Source organism: Nyctereutes procyonoides, unplaced genomic scaffold, assembly GCF_905146905.1.
Source record: "Nyctereutes procyonoides isolate TBG_1078 unplaced genomic scaffold, NYPRO_anot_genome, whole genome shotgun sequence".
Taxonomy (NCBI): Eukaryota; Metazoa; Chordata; class Mammalia; order Carnivora; family Canidae; genus Nyctereutes; species Nyctereutes procyonoides.
In genome coordinates, this window is record NW_026575147.1 from 10,453,719 (window position 1) to 10,473,904 (window position 20,186).

At 36.3% G+C, this 20,186-nt stretch overlaps 1 protein-coding gene across 1 annotated transcript in view; it reads left to right on the top strand.

Annotated features, from left to right (window-relative positions):
- The window catches only part of EXOC6B (exocyst complex component 6B), a 621,707-nt gene that overhangs the window by 418,662 nt on the left and 182,859 nt on the right, over positions 1–20,186 (top strand). The window contains exon 19 of the mRNA XM_055312561.1: positions 11,598–11,739. Within this exon, the coding sequence (XP_055168536.1) occupies positions 11,598–11,739 (142 nt within the window). The remainder of the gene's footprint in view (positions 1–11,597; positions 11,740–20,186) is intronic.

Below are 20,186 nucleotides of genomic sequence, written 5' to 3' on the forward strand. Positions count from 1 at the left end.
TAGGCGGAGGGAGAAGCAGGCTTCATGCAGGGAGCCCGATGCAGGACTTGATCGCAGGACCCCAGGATCACAACCTGAGCCAAAGGCAGACGCTCAACCACTAAGCCACTCAGATGTCCCTATTGATTTAAATGTTAATCTCATCTAAAAATACTCTCCCAAACACACCCAGTGTAATGTTTGACCATATATCTGGGCACCTTGGGACCCAGTCAAATTAATACATAAAATTAATCTTCACAGATTGCTTTACCCTTTTTTTTTTCCTATTTTGTTTCATTTTTACTTGGGCCATATAGCTAGTATTTTATTCTCCTATTCGACCTCAGATATAGTTCTTTACATGTTGTATCCTTGTCAAAAAACAGGGAGAGTAGACAGCCTATCATCCTTTTCTCTGCTCCATTTAATGGCAGTCTCATCCCTTTCCCAAATCATTTGTGTGTCTTCTGATTTCCTGCTTCTACTGGCTTTTAAGTTATCAGTTATTACAGCTAATAAACTTTAGTGGCTTTCATACCTAAGATGGTGTTTTCTTGCATAATAACAACTCCAGAAATTGTAATCACACAGAGAGGCTCAGGAATGTCAGGGCTAATATATTTGTAATCTCTTGATCTTTTTTTCTCAAGGTTCCAAGGTAGCTGAGAAATGTAACCATCATATCCTCTGTAGCAGGCAAAAAGTTTCTGAAGACATTTCTGCTTTCAAATTATTTGCCTTCCATATCTGACAAGAGGTCGAGAAACATAATTATTCTGTTTGTATTGCGAAGGATTATTTTGTTAATGTGGAAGGGAGCAGGGATAACAAATAGGCAACTAACATGGTCTGCACACACATATATATTTTTTTGAGTAGAGATGATGTCTTTCCATGACCATTGTCTGCTTCTCTAAAAATTTTCTAGACTTGCAGAGTACAATGTAAATGGTCAGTTTCTAGCATGTCCTGTTACAGATATTCTTCAGTTCTTTTTTCTTTTTTTGATTCTATTTATTTATTTGACAGAGAGAGAGAGAGGGAGAGAGAGAGAGAGCACATGCACAAGCAGGGGGAGCAGCAGGCAGAGGCAGAAGGAGAAACAGGCTCCCCGTCAAGCAAGGAGCACATGTGAGGCTCGATCCCAGGACCCTGGGATCACTACCGGAGCTGAAAGCAGACACTCAACTGACTGAGCCACCCAGGCACTCCTAGATTCTTTAGTTCTTGTTCTTACTTTGCTGATGGGACTATGCTTCTGAAATTACATTTTATTTCAACAATTTTCCTTTAACTGTAACTTTATGCCATCTCTTCAAAATATACAGCTTCTGCTTAAATTTAAGAAAGAAGCTAGGTGGCCTGGAGTCATTGGGGAACTCATGAAAAATAGGGAGAACCTCATTCTAACTTAATGCCTAGGAGTAGCGAATATAGAGAGGACAGCTGCCTAGTTCTGTATTATGTAACGCTCAGGGTCTTTGAGATCAAGAGATAGATGGTAGAAATCTTCAAAAATGTTTGATGCCCCATATTCTGAATTCTAGGAACATTTTTCTTAATTCAACTTCTGCCTTCTACTTACAATAACTTCATTGCTGGTTTTTTCAATCTTGGTTTTAGCATTATTGTGGCTTTTTCTGGCTCTTTACTGTTGGGAGTGTTTGTAAAAAGCTATACTGAAGGGTTGTTAGCCAGGCAATCTTTATTCAGTGGGTATTTATTTTAATAGCCATTTGGTTTCATTACGGTTTAATGAGTTCTTTGATAGCGAGTTCCTTAATTAACAAGGCAGTCTTTCAGGTTTCCTCTTTTCTAATTGTTAACATATTTTGGTGCTTTCACACAGATACACTGTGATGAAAAGTTTCCTCTTTACAGCTCCTGTAAGGCCATTCAGAAAGGAAAAAGATGGGGATGGGGAGATTATGTAGTGTGTTTCCTTAGAATATAAATGGTTTAAGAGCATTTGCTCTCCCAAACTGAAACTGAGTGAAATATTCATATTTCATGCTCAATTTCCTATAACAGGAATAGCTCAGAGTGGATTTCTACATGTATGAAAGTTGGTTAAACCCAGCTCACGTCAGAATTTGTATGTTGAATTTTTCTATAACCGCCTCTCAGGAAAGGTGGAATATTTAATTCTACCTGGGACCCAAATAAACTTTCATTGAAAAATTTCCTTGAGTACTCCCCTCAAAGATAAGAACATTTAATAATAAACTACCTACCTCTCATTGAGGCCCTAATATATGCCAGATACTGTACAGGTCTCTATATCTGTTATTCCATTTCTTGCATAAATTTCTGCAAGGTTCGTGTCATTATCTCCACTTTACTGATGAACAAGCATGATTAAACAACTTTCCTAAAGGTCACATAAGTTATAGGGCCAGTATTTGAACCTAAATTAATATGAATCAAAGTCCTTGCTCTTTCTCTCTGTATCACTTCCACTGTAGTCCTGTCTTGTTTTCACTACCACTACCATAAAATGGACATGATGGCTCAGGCACTCTTCTCCCATAGAAGATTAATTAGAGAGCTAATGAAATTTTTGTAAAGAAGATCTTAAATGATTTCCCTCAGAGAAGCCTAAGGTTTTAAATATTCTGAAATGAAATATTTGTATTGGCAGAAAATAATGAACCAAAGCACATACAAGATACGTTAGCTCAAAAAAGCAAAAAAGAAACTCAGGCTAATGATGTGTTTGGGAGGAGAAATGCTCTTATTTAGGGTATTGACCAGTTAGGAACTAAGTAATAAGTTGTATGTGGAAGTTAAAAGCGACGGACTGGCAGACAGTCAGGCGTCTGTACCATTGTGTTTTGTAAACTTTCTCCTGTGGCTGTGGTGTGTTTTTTCCAAGCCCACTTAATTTTTTATGAGGTTTGTAAAGGTCTTGAATAAACAATTGAGATTATAGAGGTTTTCCTGGAAGCTTTGGTTAATATTTTAATACGCTCTGCTTTGTCACATTATTAAATAGCTTATTAGTTTGAAAGAGAGCATTTCTTTTTTCTTTTTGCTATTTCTTTTTTCTTTTTTTTTGTCCTAGCAGTTAAATATCAAAATTGGATGTAGTTTTTACGTGATTTTCTTCTTCTTTTTATTTTAACTTGATACCTCTACAGATCGCCCTTGGATTGGGAATCAGCATTTGAGAGGCTTCCACTTAAAATGCACTTGAAGTGAAATTACAGTTTAGAGGGTATATCTTGAAATGAAGCCAGTGATTGTAAATGTAGGTAGTAAGAGACGACTGGAGAAGGAGAGGCGGAATTGGATAGGGTCAGAAAACAGGAACTAATAGAACTTTGGAGATTACCTCATTGTGACCTTTTGCTCATTAATATATGAATCTGATTCTTTGGCATCTTGGTTGCAGTCTGGTGAAATGTCAAGCATGGCAAAGACTGAATACCTTCAAAGACATTTCTGTGTTAATGAGATGACTTGATGAAGTTGACCTTTAACCTGAACAGGAATTGAGGAAAGAGAAAGGAAGAGTTTTTATTTCTCATTATGAGGACTTCTTATTCTATGGAGGTTTGTGTAGTAATAATTGTTATTTGTAGAGTACTTTATATGACCTCATTTCAAATTGGAAGCCACTTGAAAACATTTCCATGTTGTTATTATTGGGATGTAATGAAGGTCACCCAGAAAGTCCTACCACTTTTGTGAAGCCTTCTCTGACTATTTTGGCCTTATAACTATTTCTTTTTAAATCATATAGCACTTAGAGTTTATTCTGCTCAATTTAGCAGTTAATTGCATGTTCTCCTTGATTTGCTTCAGAACAGGAAGTACACGTTCCACTTTTTTGTGTGACAGAATTTTTTACTTAAAAAGAAGAAAATCATATGACTCTATAAAAGGCACAAATGGTTAGTAAAATATTATGAACTCATAATTTCTTACATTTTAAACAAATATACCCAATGTCTTGTCAACTGTTTTCCATACTCAGGATCAGAAGGATAAAGATTGTAATAGTCATTTGCTGAGTACTTAATTAATATAAGCCAGGTACTGTGGTAAATACTACATAGGAATTATATTTATTTAACCATTGTAGCAATTCTCTTTTGCAGATGACAAAACTGAGACAAAGGTTAACGTCAGTATTGTGGGGCTTTGTATTTATTTTTTATTTATTTATTTATTATTTTTTAATGGGGCATTGTATTTAATGTTTGTTTTCATTAAACCACATATCTGTAATTTGTCTGTTTACCTCTATATATTTTTCTATTGTTTGTTTTTGCTCTTAACACTGTTTTGGTCTATGGCAGTAGAACATACAAGTTAAGGTATTTGCTGGTGTTTTTATTGTTTTGTAATGGGCATGTATGATTAACTGGTTATAACTTCTTATCCTTTATTGTGAATTTGAGTTCATAAGACCCATATATGAATGCATTTTCTTTATAAAGCAAAAATTTTTGTCAGGCTGATAATGAAAATTGAGACTAGGGCATATGAAATTTTTGGTCAGGGAGAAAGTCTTTAAATGGCTATTATCGTTTTTTCTGGTTGATATATATTGGCAAATTAAAAAGGTTCTTTTTGGGTTTTAGTTGTGATCTCATAGCTCATATCAGACTTATTCTCTAGTCATAAATATTTTTATATTTATAATTTATATTTATATACAAAATATAAAACCAGACAATTGTCAAAAAAAATGAAGGGATCAGTGCATGAGATGTAAATAACAATTGGTTTCAGAGGAACAGGGTACCAAAAAAGAAAAAAATATGGAGAAAGAACCCCTAAAATGTCTTTATAAAATTCCCCTTTAGCTCCTGACTAATTTATAAGCTTCACATGAACAGGGCACACTCTGGAGTTGCAGAAGATATCAGCTGCTTGGAATATTAATAGCTGAGCAAATATTCTGGAGTTGCACAGCAAAGACATTGACGATTGGACCCATGGAGAGACCTGATAAGCACATGGAACTTTCAGTTTAAATATGGATTTTTTAAAATTTTTATTTATTTATGATAATCACACACAGAGAGAGAGAGAGAGAGAGAGAGAGAGAGAGGCAGAGACACAGGCAGAGAGAGAAGCAGGCTCCATGCACCGGGAGCCCAACGTGGGATTCGATCCTGGGTCCCCAGGATCGCGCCACGCCAAACCGCTGCACCACCCAGAGATCCCCGGAACTTTCAGTTTAAACATCAGTAAAGCGGGGATCCCTGGGTGGCGCAGCGGTTTGGCGCCTGCCTTTGGCCCAGGGCGCGATCCTGGAGACCCGGGATCAAGTCCCACATCGGGCTTCCGTTGCATGGAGCCTGCTTCTCCCTCTGCCTTTGTCTCTGCCTCTCTCTCTCTGTGACTATCATAAATAAATAAAAATTAAAAAAAAATTAAAAAAAAACATCAGTAAAGCTATCTATAGGGATTAAGGACAAGTTCCTAAGATAAGAGGTGAAATTAAAGTAGACCCACTAGGGATCCCTGGGTGGCAGCGGTTTAGCGCCTGCCTTTGGCCCAGGGCGCGATCCTGGAGACGCGGGATCGAATCCCACGTCAGGCTCCCGGTGCATGGAGCCTGCTTCTCCCTCTGCCTGTGTCTCTGCCTCTCTCTCTCTCTCTCTCTCTCTCTCTCTCTGTGTGTGTGTGACTATCATAAATAAATAAATAAATTAAAAAAAAAACTTTAAAGTAGACCCACTATAACTTTAAAAACAAGCCTGACAAAATGAAAGTGATCCACTAATAATTTAACTGCCTGCCTAAACAAAATTCAAAACTCTACTGAGGAAAATAATCTAGTGCCTCTATAGCATCTTATCTGCAACATATGGCATATGAAACAGAGTTTCTTAACATGATAATAAGAAAAACTGACCTGTAATCAAAAGTTAAAACAGTCAGTAGAAGCAGATCATTAGGTAAACCAGATATGCTAGGAGACAGAGATTTCAAAATAACTGATTAATATGTTAAAGAAAACAGAGGAAAGAATGAACAATACCAAAACAAAATTATTTGAATAGATATTAAAAATCAAATGTGTGTTTAAGGATAGTAAAATACAGGATTTGTAGTGAAAAGCTCATCACAAGAGCTCTCAAAGATGAATTAAATGTGTTTAACAGAGTCAACAAAGCAGAAGTCAAGATGAGTTAGCTCAAAGATCTACAGAAAACACCCAAACTTAAACACATAGAAAAAAAAATACTAATTTAGTTTTAACTTTTAAAAATGGAATAGGTCATAAAAGAGATATGGAGCACAGTTGAAAGGTGTAATATGTATGTCCTTGGAGACCCAGAGAGAATGGGACCCAGGAGAGAATGAGAATTATACAGAGGCTTCAATGTGTCTGCACTCAGTTGCAGATCTTCAAAATACATGAACAAAAACTGACAGAACCAAACAGATAAATGGATTCACAATATAGTTCATTATTTTAGTACTCCTTCAGTAACCAATAAAACAAATAGACAGAATGCCAGTAAGGCTGTAGAAGACTTGAACCGTAATATCAAACAACTTGATTTAATCGACATTCCATCACCAAGAGCAGCATTTTTTTTTCTAGTGCACATGCAACATTCACTAAGCACATTCTAGACCATAAAACAAGTCTCAATAAATATAAAAGGAATAAGTCCTTACCAACTGTGTTTGCCATTTGCAACAGAAATAAGTTAGAAGTAAATAATAGACATGTTTATGTAATATACCACAATTAGACATAATGTATCATCTTTTTTTATGTAATGCTGGATGTGATTTGCAATTGTGTTGAAATTGGGTATGTATGTTTATGCAGGATGTTGGTTTTTACTTTTTTGTTCTTGTATCATCTTTGCCTTTGATTTTGCCATCAGGGTTATGTTGGTTTCATAAAATGAGTTTAGAAATGTTTTCTCTCCTATATTTTGTGGAAGGTTTTGTCTAGAATTGGTTTAGTATCTTCCATTAATACTTGATAGAGTTCACTAGTGAATTCATCAGAGTCTAGAGTTTCTTTATTGGAAGGTTATAAAATATAAATTCAATTTATTTATTAGAAACAAGCTTATTTAATGTGTGTGTGTGTGAAAGACAGAGAAAGAATCTCAGGAGATGCAGAAAAAGATTTTGTCAAAAATGGACACTCTTTCAAAAAAAATCTACCTCTCAGCAGACAAATCTAGTCTTATTTAATCCAATAAAAGGGTATCTGTGAAAACCTACATCTAACATTTTACTTAATGGTAAAAGACTAAATGTTTGACCTCTAAGATTAGGAACAAAACAAGGATGTTTGCTCTCAACATTCTAAATCAACACCCTATTGGAGCTAGTTCATGCAAAATGACAATAAAAGAAATAAAAAGTATGCTAATTGAAAAGGAGGACATTGAAATTTTTTTCTTTTTTAAAAAGATAACGCCATTATCTAGAAAATTCTAAGAGATTTTTTTTAAAAAGGTAGTAAAACTGAGATCATAAGATACAAGGTCACTATGAAAAGAACAGGTCTGTTTCCCTTTTTTAAAGATCTTATTTACTTATTTTAGAGAGAGAGAGAGAGACAGAGCACCCTAGCACAGACACAAGTCAGGGCGGGAAGAGGAAAGGAGAGGGAGAGGGACTCTCAAGCAGACTCCATGCTGAGTGGAGCCCTACCTCAGGACTCCATCCCTGACCCTGAGATCATCACATGAGCTGAAACCCAAGAGTTGGATGCTTAACCATCTGAGCCACCCAGGCACTCCAAAACAGGTCTATTTCTTTGTACAAATAAAGAGGAATTAAAATCTGAAATTAAAAGTCAGTGTAGTTTACAACATCAAAAAGCTGGAAATACTCTAACAAACAAAAAACTGGAAATACTATGTAACAAATAAAATATGTGCACTCAAAACTATAAAACATTACCAAAGAAATGAAAGAAATTCTAACTAAATAGAAAGGTATACTGTATTTATGGATTCAATATTATTAAAATGTTAGTTTTCCCAAAATTAATGTAAAGCAACTTTTCTCCATCAGGCTTCTAGGTGAGAATCACACCGCGATTCCCTAAGGCATCCATGATATATAATGAAGTAACATTTCTTCAACGTGCGTGGAATTGTACTAGCTATATCAATCTTGAAGGATATGAGTGTATTTCCTGATTTTAAGATTTCTATGAAAATTCAAAGCCTAAAATAAAATAACTAAGACTATTTTGAAAAAGAAGAAGAATGTTAGGGAACTTTATGCTGCCTGGTTTCTGTATATACTATAATGCTTTAGTAAGTAAGAGAGTGAAGTATTGGCATAAAGTTTGACAAAAAGATCAAGGAACAGAATAGGGAGCCTGATTTTCAACAAAGGTGCCTATGCAATATCACTATCTTGTACACTAATATTGAACACTATTGTACACTATATTGAAACTAATATTACATTGTATAATAACTAGAATTTCACTAAATATTTTTAAAAAGAAATAAAAACATGTTTGATAGTCTCCACGTCTACTCACTACATGGAGAAAAACTTGAACAACTACCTTTTGAAAGAGGATATCCGTTTGACCAGAAGGTATGAAAATATGCTTCAATAGAATTACTTCTGAAGGAATGCACATTGAAGCCACAATACGATGCCACTATACTCTGGCAAAATAGCATGAATTCAAAATGTTTTTACAATATCAAGTGTCGGAGAGGCTATGGGATAGCTCATACATTACTCATGGGAATATGAAATGGCACAGTCACTCTGAAGAACTTTGGCAGTTTCTGATAAAAAAGGAAAATGAATATTTCCACTTAAAGACTTTTATTTGTAATAGCTTCCAAATAGAAATAACCCAAATACATACCCGTAAAAAAAAAAAAAAGAACAAATTGTTCTTTTGTTTATTCATACTCCTCAGCAATAAAAAGGAACAAGCTATAGATACATGAAATAACCTAGATGAATCTCAAAAACATTCTGAGTGAAAAAAAGCTGGGCATAAAAGAGGCCTGGAGAAATCTTTTTATATGAAGTTGAAGAACAGCCAGAGCTAACCTATGGGGCTGTATGTCAGAAGAGTTATCTCATGGTGTGGAGGGGGTCTACCGATTTTAAAGGCAACTTGGGGAGCTTCTGAGTCTATGGAAATGTTCTGTATCTTGAGCTGGATGGTAGTTTTATAGGTTTTTACATATGAAAAGATCATCAAGCTATATTCTTAAGATTCGCCCAGGTACTGCTTGTAAGTATACCTCATATGTAGCAAAAAGTGTTTTTTTTTTTTGTTTGTTTGTTTGTTTGTTGTTTTTTGGGGTTTTTTTTGTTCGTTTGTTTTTGTTTTTTAAGATTTCTTGGGTTTCTTAAAAGGTGACTGAAAATAAAAAAGTGAAGCAAGTGGATAAGTCTCAGAACCAGGTCAGGTGTAAAGCATCTGGTAAATCCCTCCTCTGACTTCTCCTTACATCCAAATCCTGAGTATATATTCCCAGTTTTCTTTGGACAATGCTTTTCTCTTTGGACTTCTTAATTTCTCATGACAAGTTAAGTAGGAATTATTTTCTTTTATTTTTATTATGTTTTTCTTATTTTTTATTACTAGGGGTTCACCATCTCATTGTAGGCCTAGTAATGGCTTAAATAACACTACATATGTTGTCCAGGATATTTTGACTATCATCCTTGGGCCTTTTTTTTAAGCTGTTGTTTGTTTAGAATGGGGGGAATTATGCATGATTTTAATGAGTGGATACTTATTCAGGTTCTCTAATTGAGTTTAATAATATTCTTTGGAGGGGATCCCTGGGTGGCTCAACGGTTTAGCGCCTGCCTTCGGCCCAGAGCGTGATCCTTGAGACCCGGGATCAAGTCCCACATCGGGCTCCCTGCATGGAGCCTGCTTCTCCCTCTGCCTGTGTCTCTGCCTCTCTCTCTGTGTCTCTCAGGAATAAATAAATAAAATCTTAAAAAAAAAAGAAAAGAAAATGCATTTTTTTTAAAAGATTACTTAAGAGGGGGAAACCACCTTTTTTTTTTTTTTCGCATGATATGTTGGTGATTTTGACGGAGTCTATGTTTATCCTTTCTTAGAAAACCTATGGACACTGTGGTGGTAATGGAAACCAGAAATGAAAAAAGAATGGGTAGTGGACTGTGAATTAGCAAAGTTCCAAAATGCTTTCTAGAGTTGGCAAAATATTTAACACTGAAAACATTCATTTCTGCAATTATCACTTTGTTTAGGAATAAATAATTAGCTTGAAGGGGAGTAGAATGGAAAGTAGTTGGAGGGCAGTTAAATAACTCAATATGTTAAGAGTAGTATAACATTTGATAATGTATAAGTGCATTTGGCTTTCTTGATTGATATATATTGATGAGGATTTGAAAGCCAAGTCTATGTTTCATGTTAATACATTAAGGGTAATAAACCATTTACTATATTTAGATGAATCAGGAGTCAGGAGTATCAACTATCTTACCCCAAATTACACAGCCAGTAAGTAGTAGAGAATAAAGATTGGGACTTTCTGACTCTCAGCTATCTTATTTTCATTTTACCAATCCAGTTTTGCTTCTCCTTGGCAACCTATTTTGGCTGCTGAAACAAGCCTTTCAAATGCTATCTTCTTCAGCCTCTAGCTTCATCAGGCTTTTAGCTCTTTGATTTTCACAACATCTCCATGTTCAGCTTGTTGGGTTCTTTAAGCATCTATCTTGGCCTAGGTGTTTACTTTGGGCCACATGTTAAGAAGGACACCGCAGCCAATACTCAGTATTTGAAGAGTTGGCTCCTGAATTACCACTATCTTACCTATGTGGGCCTAGTCTACGTCTTGGATGACCCATAAACATTCTGGTTTCTTTTTTTTAATTTTATTTAAATTCAGTTTGCCAACATAGAGTATAATACCCAGTGCTCATCTCATCATGTGCCCTCCTTAGTGCCCTTCCCCCAGTTACCCCATCCCCTCACCTACCTCCCTTTCTGCAATCCTTTGTTTCCCAGAGTTGGGAGTCTCTCATGGTTTGTCTTCCTCTTTGATAACACTATAGTTTCTAGATAAATTAGGGAATTTTGTTTACATTTGTTTTTTAAGGATTCTAGTAATTTTGGAAGGGACTTTGAAATTTACCCTCTGAAGAAAAATTCCTTTTTAGTTTAATTAAGGTTTTGAATATTATTTGTCTACTGTGGATTTTGGGGGGTAAGTGCTTCTTGAATAAATAGCTGGGCTTTATGAATTTTAATGTTATAGCTGTATAACTCATGGTGATGAAGGCAGTAGTGAAGATGATTGCCACCAGGTGCTATTAATCCAAGATTATTGAATGCCAAGGATATCATACTGGAGAAAATCTTAAAGAAATCCCTAATTATGAAAAATAAATTATTGGGACGTCTGGGTGGTCAGCGGTTGAGCATCTGCCTTTGACTCAGAGTGTGATCCTGGGGCCCGGGGGTCGAGTTCTGCATCGGGCTCCCTGTGAGGAGCCTGCTTCTTTCTCTGCCTGTGTCTCTGCCTCTCTGTGTGTCTCTCATGAATAAACAAATAAAATCTTAAAAAAAAAAGAAAAAAATTATTGTAATTTTTGTTGGGATTTCCTTTTAGTCCAATAACATTATGATTTACACTCTTCTATTTCAGGGAAAGGTGGCCCAGACAGCATGTATGTCAGCTTGCAAGCATTTAGCCACATCCTTGATGCAACTTTTGCTGGAAGCTGAAGTAAGACAACTCACCTTGGGAGCATTACAGCAGTTCAACTTGGATGTCAGAGAATGTGAACGTAAGACAGTGAAGCATCTCTTTGCTTGTTTGTTTTACCTGTGTGTGTACTCACGCCCATGAAAAAAGAAAAAAGAAAAAGATAAGCTTAGGTCTGTGGGGTCTTTGTTCCTGATGGAGTTGATGAATACCTGGATGATAGAGACAACTTGAAAGACGTGTAGAAATAGCCTATCAGCAAGCTAATTTGAGCACCCAGAAGTGCCAAGGCCCCTATGCAGAATATAGATCTCTGGCCACAAACAAGTTTGCAATCCCAGGGGTGGGGATATAAGGCAGACATGCATTTAATGCACATCAAAGAAAACCTGATTAGTCGAAAGCCTTCAAAAGAATACAGTTCCCAACTACTTTTTTTTTTAATATTTTAAAACCATTTTTACATGTTATTTACAAACTCTTCTTCATTTAAAGAACGAAGGTGTGTGCACTTACCAGTCAGAAATGTTTTCTATTACAGGTAGAAACAGAGAATGTTAGAGTGATTTTAAAAAATAGGTTTTATTTTTCTTGGAGACAGTTGGTTGCTATATTGATTTAGTTACTCAGTGATGTCATCAAGGACTTGGGCTTTTTTTTTTTTTTTTTTTTTTTTAGTAGACACACAATGTTTCGGGCATACACCATAGTGGTTCAGCTTCTTTATACCTTATGCTATGCTCACTCCAAGTGCACTACTATCTATCACCATACAATGCTATTACAATATTGTTGACTATATTTCTTATGCTGTGCCTTTTATACTCATGGCTTATTCATTCCTTCACTGGAAGCCTGTATCTCCCACTTCCCCTCACACATTTGCCCATCCTACCATCCCCCAAACAACTATCAGTTTGTTCTCTGTATTTATAGGCCTGATTCTGCTTTTTGTTTGTTTATTCATTTGTTTTGTTTTTTAGATTCCACGTTATGAGTGAAATTGAATTGATATTTCAAGGGCCCAGACTTTTTTGTTCCCTCTCCTCTGCCATACTTGGAAGTGTGGACTTTTCCTCTTCATACATATTATAGTCAGAAGAGATCACATTCCCTCAAAAAAAAAAAAAAAAAGAGAGAGAGAGAGAAAAGAAACAGAAATGGCATATGACCCAATAATTCTGCATCTAAATATTTATAAAAGAAAATAAAACAGTAATATGAAAAGATACATGTATCCCTGTGTTTATTGCAGCATTACTTACAATAGCTAAATATGGAAACAACCTAAGTGTCCATAGATAGATGAATGGATAAAGATGTGACATATCTCTAGGATAGAATATTATTCAACCATAAAAGAATGAAATCTTGCCATTCACAACAACATGGATGGACCTGGAGAGTATTATGCTATAAGTGAAATAAGTCAGAAAGAAAAATACAAATAATATATGTTCACTTAATGTGGAATCTAAAAATAAAACAAAAAAGACAGAAATAGACTCATAAATAGAGAAAACTGTGATCGCCAGAGGGAGAGTGAGGGGTGGATAAAATAAGTGATGTAGATGAGATACAAAATTCTACTTAAAAAATAAGAAAATGACAGAGATGAAAATTAGAGCTTAGGGAGTATAGTTATTAGGGTAGTAAGTTTGTACGGTGGTATGGTAACTACACTTGTAAGCATTTTGTTATTATGCATGTAATTGTCAAATCATTATGTTGTACACCTGAAACTAATATTGTATGCCAACTATACTTCAATTTTTTTAAAAAAAAGAGGAGATTTACATTCAAGACAGGAAAAAGAGGCCAGTGTCACTTAGTCCTTTTATTAAGAAAATTAAAACCTTTTCAGGAGACACCTAACAAGCTTCCCCGTATGTCTCATTGGTAATAATACAGTTCCATGGTTACCTCCACCTTTGAGGGAGGCCACAAGATTATCTGGCAAAGTGATAGAAGACCATCGTTATTAGGATAGTTGATTCATCATGAGTCATCCCCTTGGAGTTGAACATAAAATTAGTTCTGGTTAGGAAGAAGAAGGAAGAAATAAAGAGTGTTCTGATGTTCATTGTGCTGTCAGAAATGAAAATGAACAAAAATGATATGACAACTTGAAATTTTTTTCTGACTCTAAGAAAAATTAGTGGAAAATTCTAAAAGTCTGCTAATACTTTTTCTCTATCTCTTTATTTTTGCTGCCTGTTAGTTTCTCTTGTTTGACTTTTGATGACTAGAAATTAAGGTTTTATTGGCTATGCTGTTTTTAATGAATTACTTACTAGAGACTTCCAGTTTTAGTCACCACACAGTAACAGTTATCAACATTACCTTTCTGCTATAAACTTCTCTAAAACTGGATAAAATGCAGAAAGCAATTCTTTTCATGTATTGGGTAGTAGACAGCACAAAGTTGTGATCTTTCAGAAATGGGAAATGTACGAGATAAACCTGACATTCACTCTCATTTTCTGTCTGGGGTTACTTACTGTCCAAACAGCTGCACAGTAAAGTAGAGCCCAAATCAAAAGCAGGGTTTTGCACAGAAAACAAAACAAAACAAAAACCAGATATTAATATATAGGGCTGGTGAGGCAGCTGGGATTTTTGTGGGGCAAGATACAATAGAGCAAGGAATTGTTTAGAGAAGTAGCTCTAGAAGTCTACATCAGAGAGCCTTTGAGTCTCTGATGGTCAAAAACTAAGTTGCTGTGTGCAGGGTAAAATCCTGGGAAGCCTGGCAGAGAACAGCCACTGAAGATCTGTGAGTGCTAAGAGACACTGGAATTCTGGCCAACCAAAGTTGAGAGACCAGCTAATCATCTTGCACTCAATAAGACCCCCAAAAGTTAGGCCTTAAGAGTATTCAAGCTCTAGAGTAAGAGCCAATCTTCATACACCCTAAGAAAGCCAAATAATGATACCTAACAAAATAAAGGTAACCTACCAATAAAACAATAGCCTGCCAAGACAAAACTCAACTGTCTTTGAAGGATGAGGAACACACAAAAAATTTCAGACTCTTAACCACATAGCCTCAACAATTTCACAGCAAAAGGCTAAGATTTAACATGCAAAGAGACAGGAGAATGTGACCCCTAACAAGAAGTGACAGGCAATAGAAACAGACCCACTGATAACAGAAATGTTGAAAATAATAGGGCCTTTAAAAATCTGCATATAAATATATTCAGTACTTTCAACCATAGCTGAAATTGTTTCCAGGTTTGATAAAAAACATTAATGCATTGATTCAAAAAGCTCAATGAATCTTTAGCAGTATAAACAGAAAGCCACACCCAAGTACATTATGGTTAGATTACTAAAAAATAAAAATAAAGAGAAAATCTTAAAAATGCCCCGAGAAGAAAAGACATATTACATAATGAAAGGCAATGATAAAAATGACTGCTTATTATCAGAAACAGTGTTACCAGGAGGCAATAGGATATCTTCAAAGTACTGAAAGGAAAGAAAAACAAAAAGGCCTATGAACCTAAAACTCTATGTCATGTAAAAAATATCCTTCAAAAATCAAGATACGATAAAGGCATTTCAAGTAAAGAGAAGTTAAGAAAATTTGTTTGCCAGGTTTGCACTACAACTCATTTAAAAGGTAGTTTTTCCAACTGAAGGGAAATACTAGATGCTCACTCAGATCTATGAGACAGATTACATTGCTCAAAGATGTCTATAGTAGTATCGCCTTCCCCACATCTTTTTCTAGAACCTTCACACTACCTTATTAAGATGGGACATTTAACTCCCCTTTTCTTGAATCTGGGCAAGTTTGTGACTTGATCATAACCAATAGAGTGTGGCAAAAGTGGCTGTTTTAACTTAAGTGGCTAGATCATAAAAGGTAGTGCAGCCACCATCACCTTTGTTAGCTGCTGCTAACAAAGTCCATCTACCTTGAGGCCTCCACAATGTGAGGAAACCCAGATCAGCTTGTGGGGGGACCACGTGGGGAAGCTCTGATATCTGACATCTAATATTTTATGTTATTGGTGCTGTGTTTTGTTACATTCCTTTAAATAGTGTTAGATTTTTGTCGTGACTCGCATTTACATTATATGGGATTGGTTGGAATTTTTCAACTCTTGCTTTTATGTTTTTATTGGGTCCAGAGCCACTCTTTATCTAGGTCTTATTAACCCCAAATCCAGAACACCTTTTGAAGGATTCTACCTCATGTCCCACCACCTATCAGGAGACCTTTCGATTCTGGCTGGTGGGCATACAAAATATGCCCAGCTCTGTAAAAGCTCCGTAAATTATTCTGCCTATTTATTTCTGGTGGTTCTTTCCCCAGTCTTGGGTACTTTCTTCTCATATATGCATAGATTAGTACCCAGCCAAGTATTCAGTGAGAACCTTCTGAAGTTTTCCTGAGTTCTCTTGATTTGTAGCTTCTACCACTCTGGTATTTTGCCCTGGAAATACTAATTTCCTTGGCATTCTGGACTATAGTCTGTGACTTTTCAACTCAGACTGCCATGCTTTGTTTGGATTCCCTCCCTATGCCTGCTTTGCTTCACAGCCTGGAAGCTGCCTCTAGGTATGTTTACCTGGTTTGTTTTCCTTCTTTCAGAGATCACAGTGCTGCACTGACTATTGTCTAATCTCTATAAAACCATTCCTTCACAGGCTTCGTCCAATTTGGGGTTTCGTTTTTAGTTTTTTTAATCTGGTGATAAGATGAGTCCTCTTCCTATTACTCCATCATGACCAGTACCAGAATAATCAAGTAAATATCTTCTCATGCTTTTTAAAAATTTTATATTTTGCAGAAAAAAAAACTGCTTTTTGTGGAATTTTTGGGGAAAAAGGAAAAGTACAAAGAGAAAATCATAATCTCATCATTCTGAAATAAATACATTCCAGAGATTATATTCAGAAATGATAATATCCAGCAGCCATAGATTTTTTTTTCTAGAAATCGTCCATCAGATCCCGTGCATCTAATTAATCCAAATTGTTTTATGTGCCTGGGTCTTAACCAATTATTTACCAGGAGGATAAAATATGCTTGATGATGGGCTAGACCAGTCAAAATTGATTTTTAATATTGGGTATAAAGTCAATCATTTCCAAGTTTTGAGGAAAGAGTAGAACTTCATTCTGATATACAGAGAAGGAAGAATGGGGCTTTGGGGTGGGCAACCAACCAGTGGCATTGGTTTAACAATAAAGTCTGATGAATGATTGGGAATCACTACATGACTACATCTTGTCAGAACTAAAAGATAAAAAGGATTGGAGGTGATAAGGCTAAAATATATGAGCCTAGAGGAAGAGGAGTGATGGCCTAGGAGAAGCACTGGGGAATAAGGAAGATACCCATGTTAGGCCTGATACTGAAGTACATTTTATGTAGAATGAGCAGCTTCTACTTGAGAGAACTGTAGGCGAATTGGTATCCTTCGCAGAGAGCTAGTTTTCAATTAAGGCTAAAAGGTGAACAGATCACTTAATGAAAGGGTGGAAACCTAATAGAGTTTGTTAACCTGCCAAAGGGGTTCCAGAGAGCCAGTACTATATCTGAAAAGCCATTTGATATTGGCTATAGCCTTTCAGACTTAGGATCAGCTCAAAGCCAACATTTGTAGGACCTGACAGTGTCTCCAATAACCATTTTTTTTCTCCGTATATTGTGGAATCACTAAGGTTCATCGGTTTTAATGTTTCATTTCTGATTGTCAGTAATTTGTCTGTCAAGAAACTTTCATGGCCATTTATTTTACTTTAAAAGAAAGAATTCTATTCTATGTTTTTTGCTATACCATCCCCCTAATTCTTTTTTTCTTTAGATGCTCAGTGGTCTATAAAAAAATCTTAAAGAAATGATACATAAGATTCAAGTAACTATACAGAGGCGTATAAAAGCAGCCCCAAATGACAAGATAATTAACACTTACATCTTTCTACCCAGTGGTGTGTGCATGCAGTATTTTCTCTATTGTCTGTGAGTCCTTGCAAGAACTGTATAGGTCCTGAAAGAAATCAAACTCTGGACAAGGTAGAATGTGAATGTACCTTGAGTGTTTGCCTCTGAGGCCTGGGCTGCCATTTTCCTAGATCCCAAGTACATAGAGGAATTGTATGCATTACCATGAACCTGAGATATTTAGCTAGTATAGTATAGTCAGTAAGAACATAGAGTTCAGAGTCAGTTCAACCAAATGGATTCAAATCACCACTTGGATTTAGTGTGGCCATGTGTAAATTCTTTAACTTCTTACAGCACCATTTATGAAGCAGGAATAATAATAGCAACTAATAATACAGAATTAAATAAGAGAATGCATGAAAAGGTTTATTTCATGGCCGGCAAAACAGCAACCATGCATTAAGTGGTGGCTTCTCCGCTTACCATTAGCAGTAGCAGCCCAGCAGCTAATACATACCCAGAACGCTCAGAGGTCTTTTGTAGGCCACTCAAATCTTTGGTTAGTTTATGAATCAGGTAGGTTTGGAGAGGCCCTTTTATTTGGCATAAGAAGTTTATTTTTGTTTTTGGTAGCTGTCTGTGAAACTTCTGCAGTTGTCCTGAAAGGTCTGATCCAGAACCAACGATTTTCCGATTCTCGGAATGATGCTCTTGTAAGATAACAGTCAGTTGGCTCAGCTGCTTACTAGAAATAGTACCTATGCTGAGGGCATCATCTAGTAGAAATGTTGTTGTTATGTAATTCTTCCTGACAGGCTACTAAACCACCTACCTTTAAAGTGGAGGCTATTAGGAATACAGGAGGTGTGAAGAAAATACTCCTTTCCCTTTCATAATTGCCACTGACCTCTGGGTATTTCTGCTGTGTATAGATTTCATCTTACACTTTCATACATCAGTATGTCTTAGATTTGGTTTTGGATGTTGGAGCACTGGAACCTGGCTGAGAAACTGGATTTTGAATACTAGGAAGTCTCGATAGCCTAGTACTTTATTTCTTTAGCCAAACTTGGATTGCTATATCATTCCTGTACTTCCTAGTCAGTCTGTGTCTAGATTTGGAATTTCCTAAGCTTTCCCTTTGTGCATTCTAAATAAAGAGGTCTAGGATCATAGGCAAGCTCAACTACTTGTTACAGCATTAATTCAGTAATCTGTTCACTTATTCAACAAATATATGTGGAGCCCCTACTCTGTGTAGAGTACCAGGCTGGAGGCTGGAGAGAAAATGGAAAACAGTGGATTTTAAATAGGAGAGTTACTTGATTAGATTTATATTTTTGAAAAGGACTCTGCAATTTATCAGGAGCCTTCAAGACCAGTAATAAGACTGTTGCAGTATAGAAATGCATGATAGAGATGAGTTAGGAACTGCAGCCTATTTCTGCATGGTAATTCAAGCCATGAAAGTGAATAAATCAACTTATTTAATCTCCCTGAGTCCATCAACAAAACTAAAAATACTAATCTCTATTCTGTTTGTCTCACAGTATTGTTAGGAAGTGAACTGAGATAATGTATATAAAATCATTTATAAACATCTATTTGATTTATTTACATTAATCATTTCTTTATCCATATGCTTTTATGTGTTTTTCTTATTTTCTTTCCCACTATCACTGTTATTTTTTTTAATTTATTTTTTATTGGTGTTCAATTTACCAACATACAGAATATCCCCCAGTGCCCGTCACCCATTCACCCCCACCCCCCGCCCTCCTCCCCTTCTACCACCCCTAGTTCCTTTCCCAGAGTTAGGAGTCTTTATGTTCTGTCTCCCTTTCAGATATTTCCCACACATTTCTTCTCCCTTCCCTTATATTCTCTTTCACTATTATTTATATTCCCCAAATGAATGAGAACATAAATGTTTGTCCTTCCCCGATTGACTTACTTCACTCAGCATAATACCCTCCAGTTCCATCCACGCTGAAGCAAATGGTGGGTATTTGTCGTTTCTAATGGCTGAGTAATATTCCATTGTATACATAGACCACAGCTTCTTTATCCATTCATCTTTCGATGGACACTGAGGCTCCTTCCACAGTTTGGCTATTGTGGACATTGCTGCTATAAACATCAGGGTGCAGGTGTCCCGGCCTTTCATTGCATCTGTATCTTTGGGGTAAATCCCCAGCAGTGCAATTGCTGGGTCGTAGGGCAGGTCTATTTTTAACTCTTTGAGGAACCTCCACACAGTTTTCCAGAGTGGCTGCACCAGTTCACATTCCCACCGACAGTGCAAGAGGGTTCCCCTTTCTCCACATCGTCTCCAACATTTGTGGTTTCCTGCCTTGTTAATTTTCCCCATTCTCACTGGTGTGAGGTGGTATCTCATTGTGGTTTTGATTTGTATTTCCCTGATGGCAAGTGATGCAGAGCATTTTCTCATGTGCATGTTGGCCATGTCTATGTCTTCCTCTGTGAGATTTCTGTTCATGTCTTTTGCCCATTTAATGATTAGATTGTTTATTTATTTGCTGTTGAGTTTAATAAGTTCTTTATGGATCTTGGAAACTAGCCCTTTATCTGATATGTCATTTGCAAATATCTTCTCCCATTCT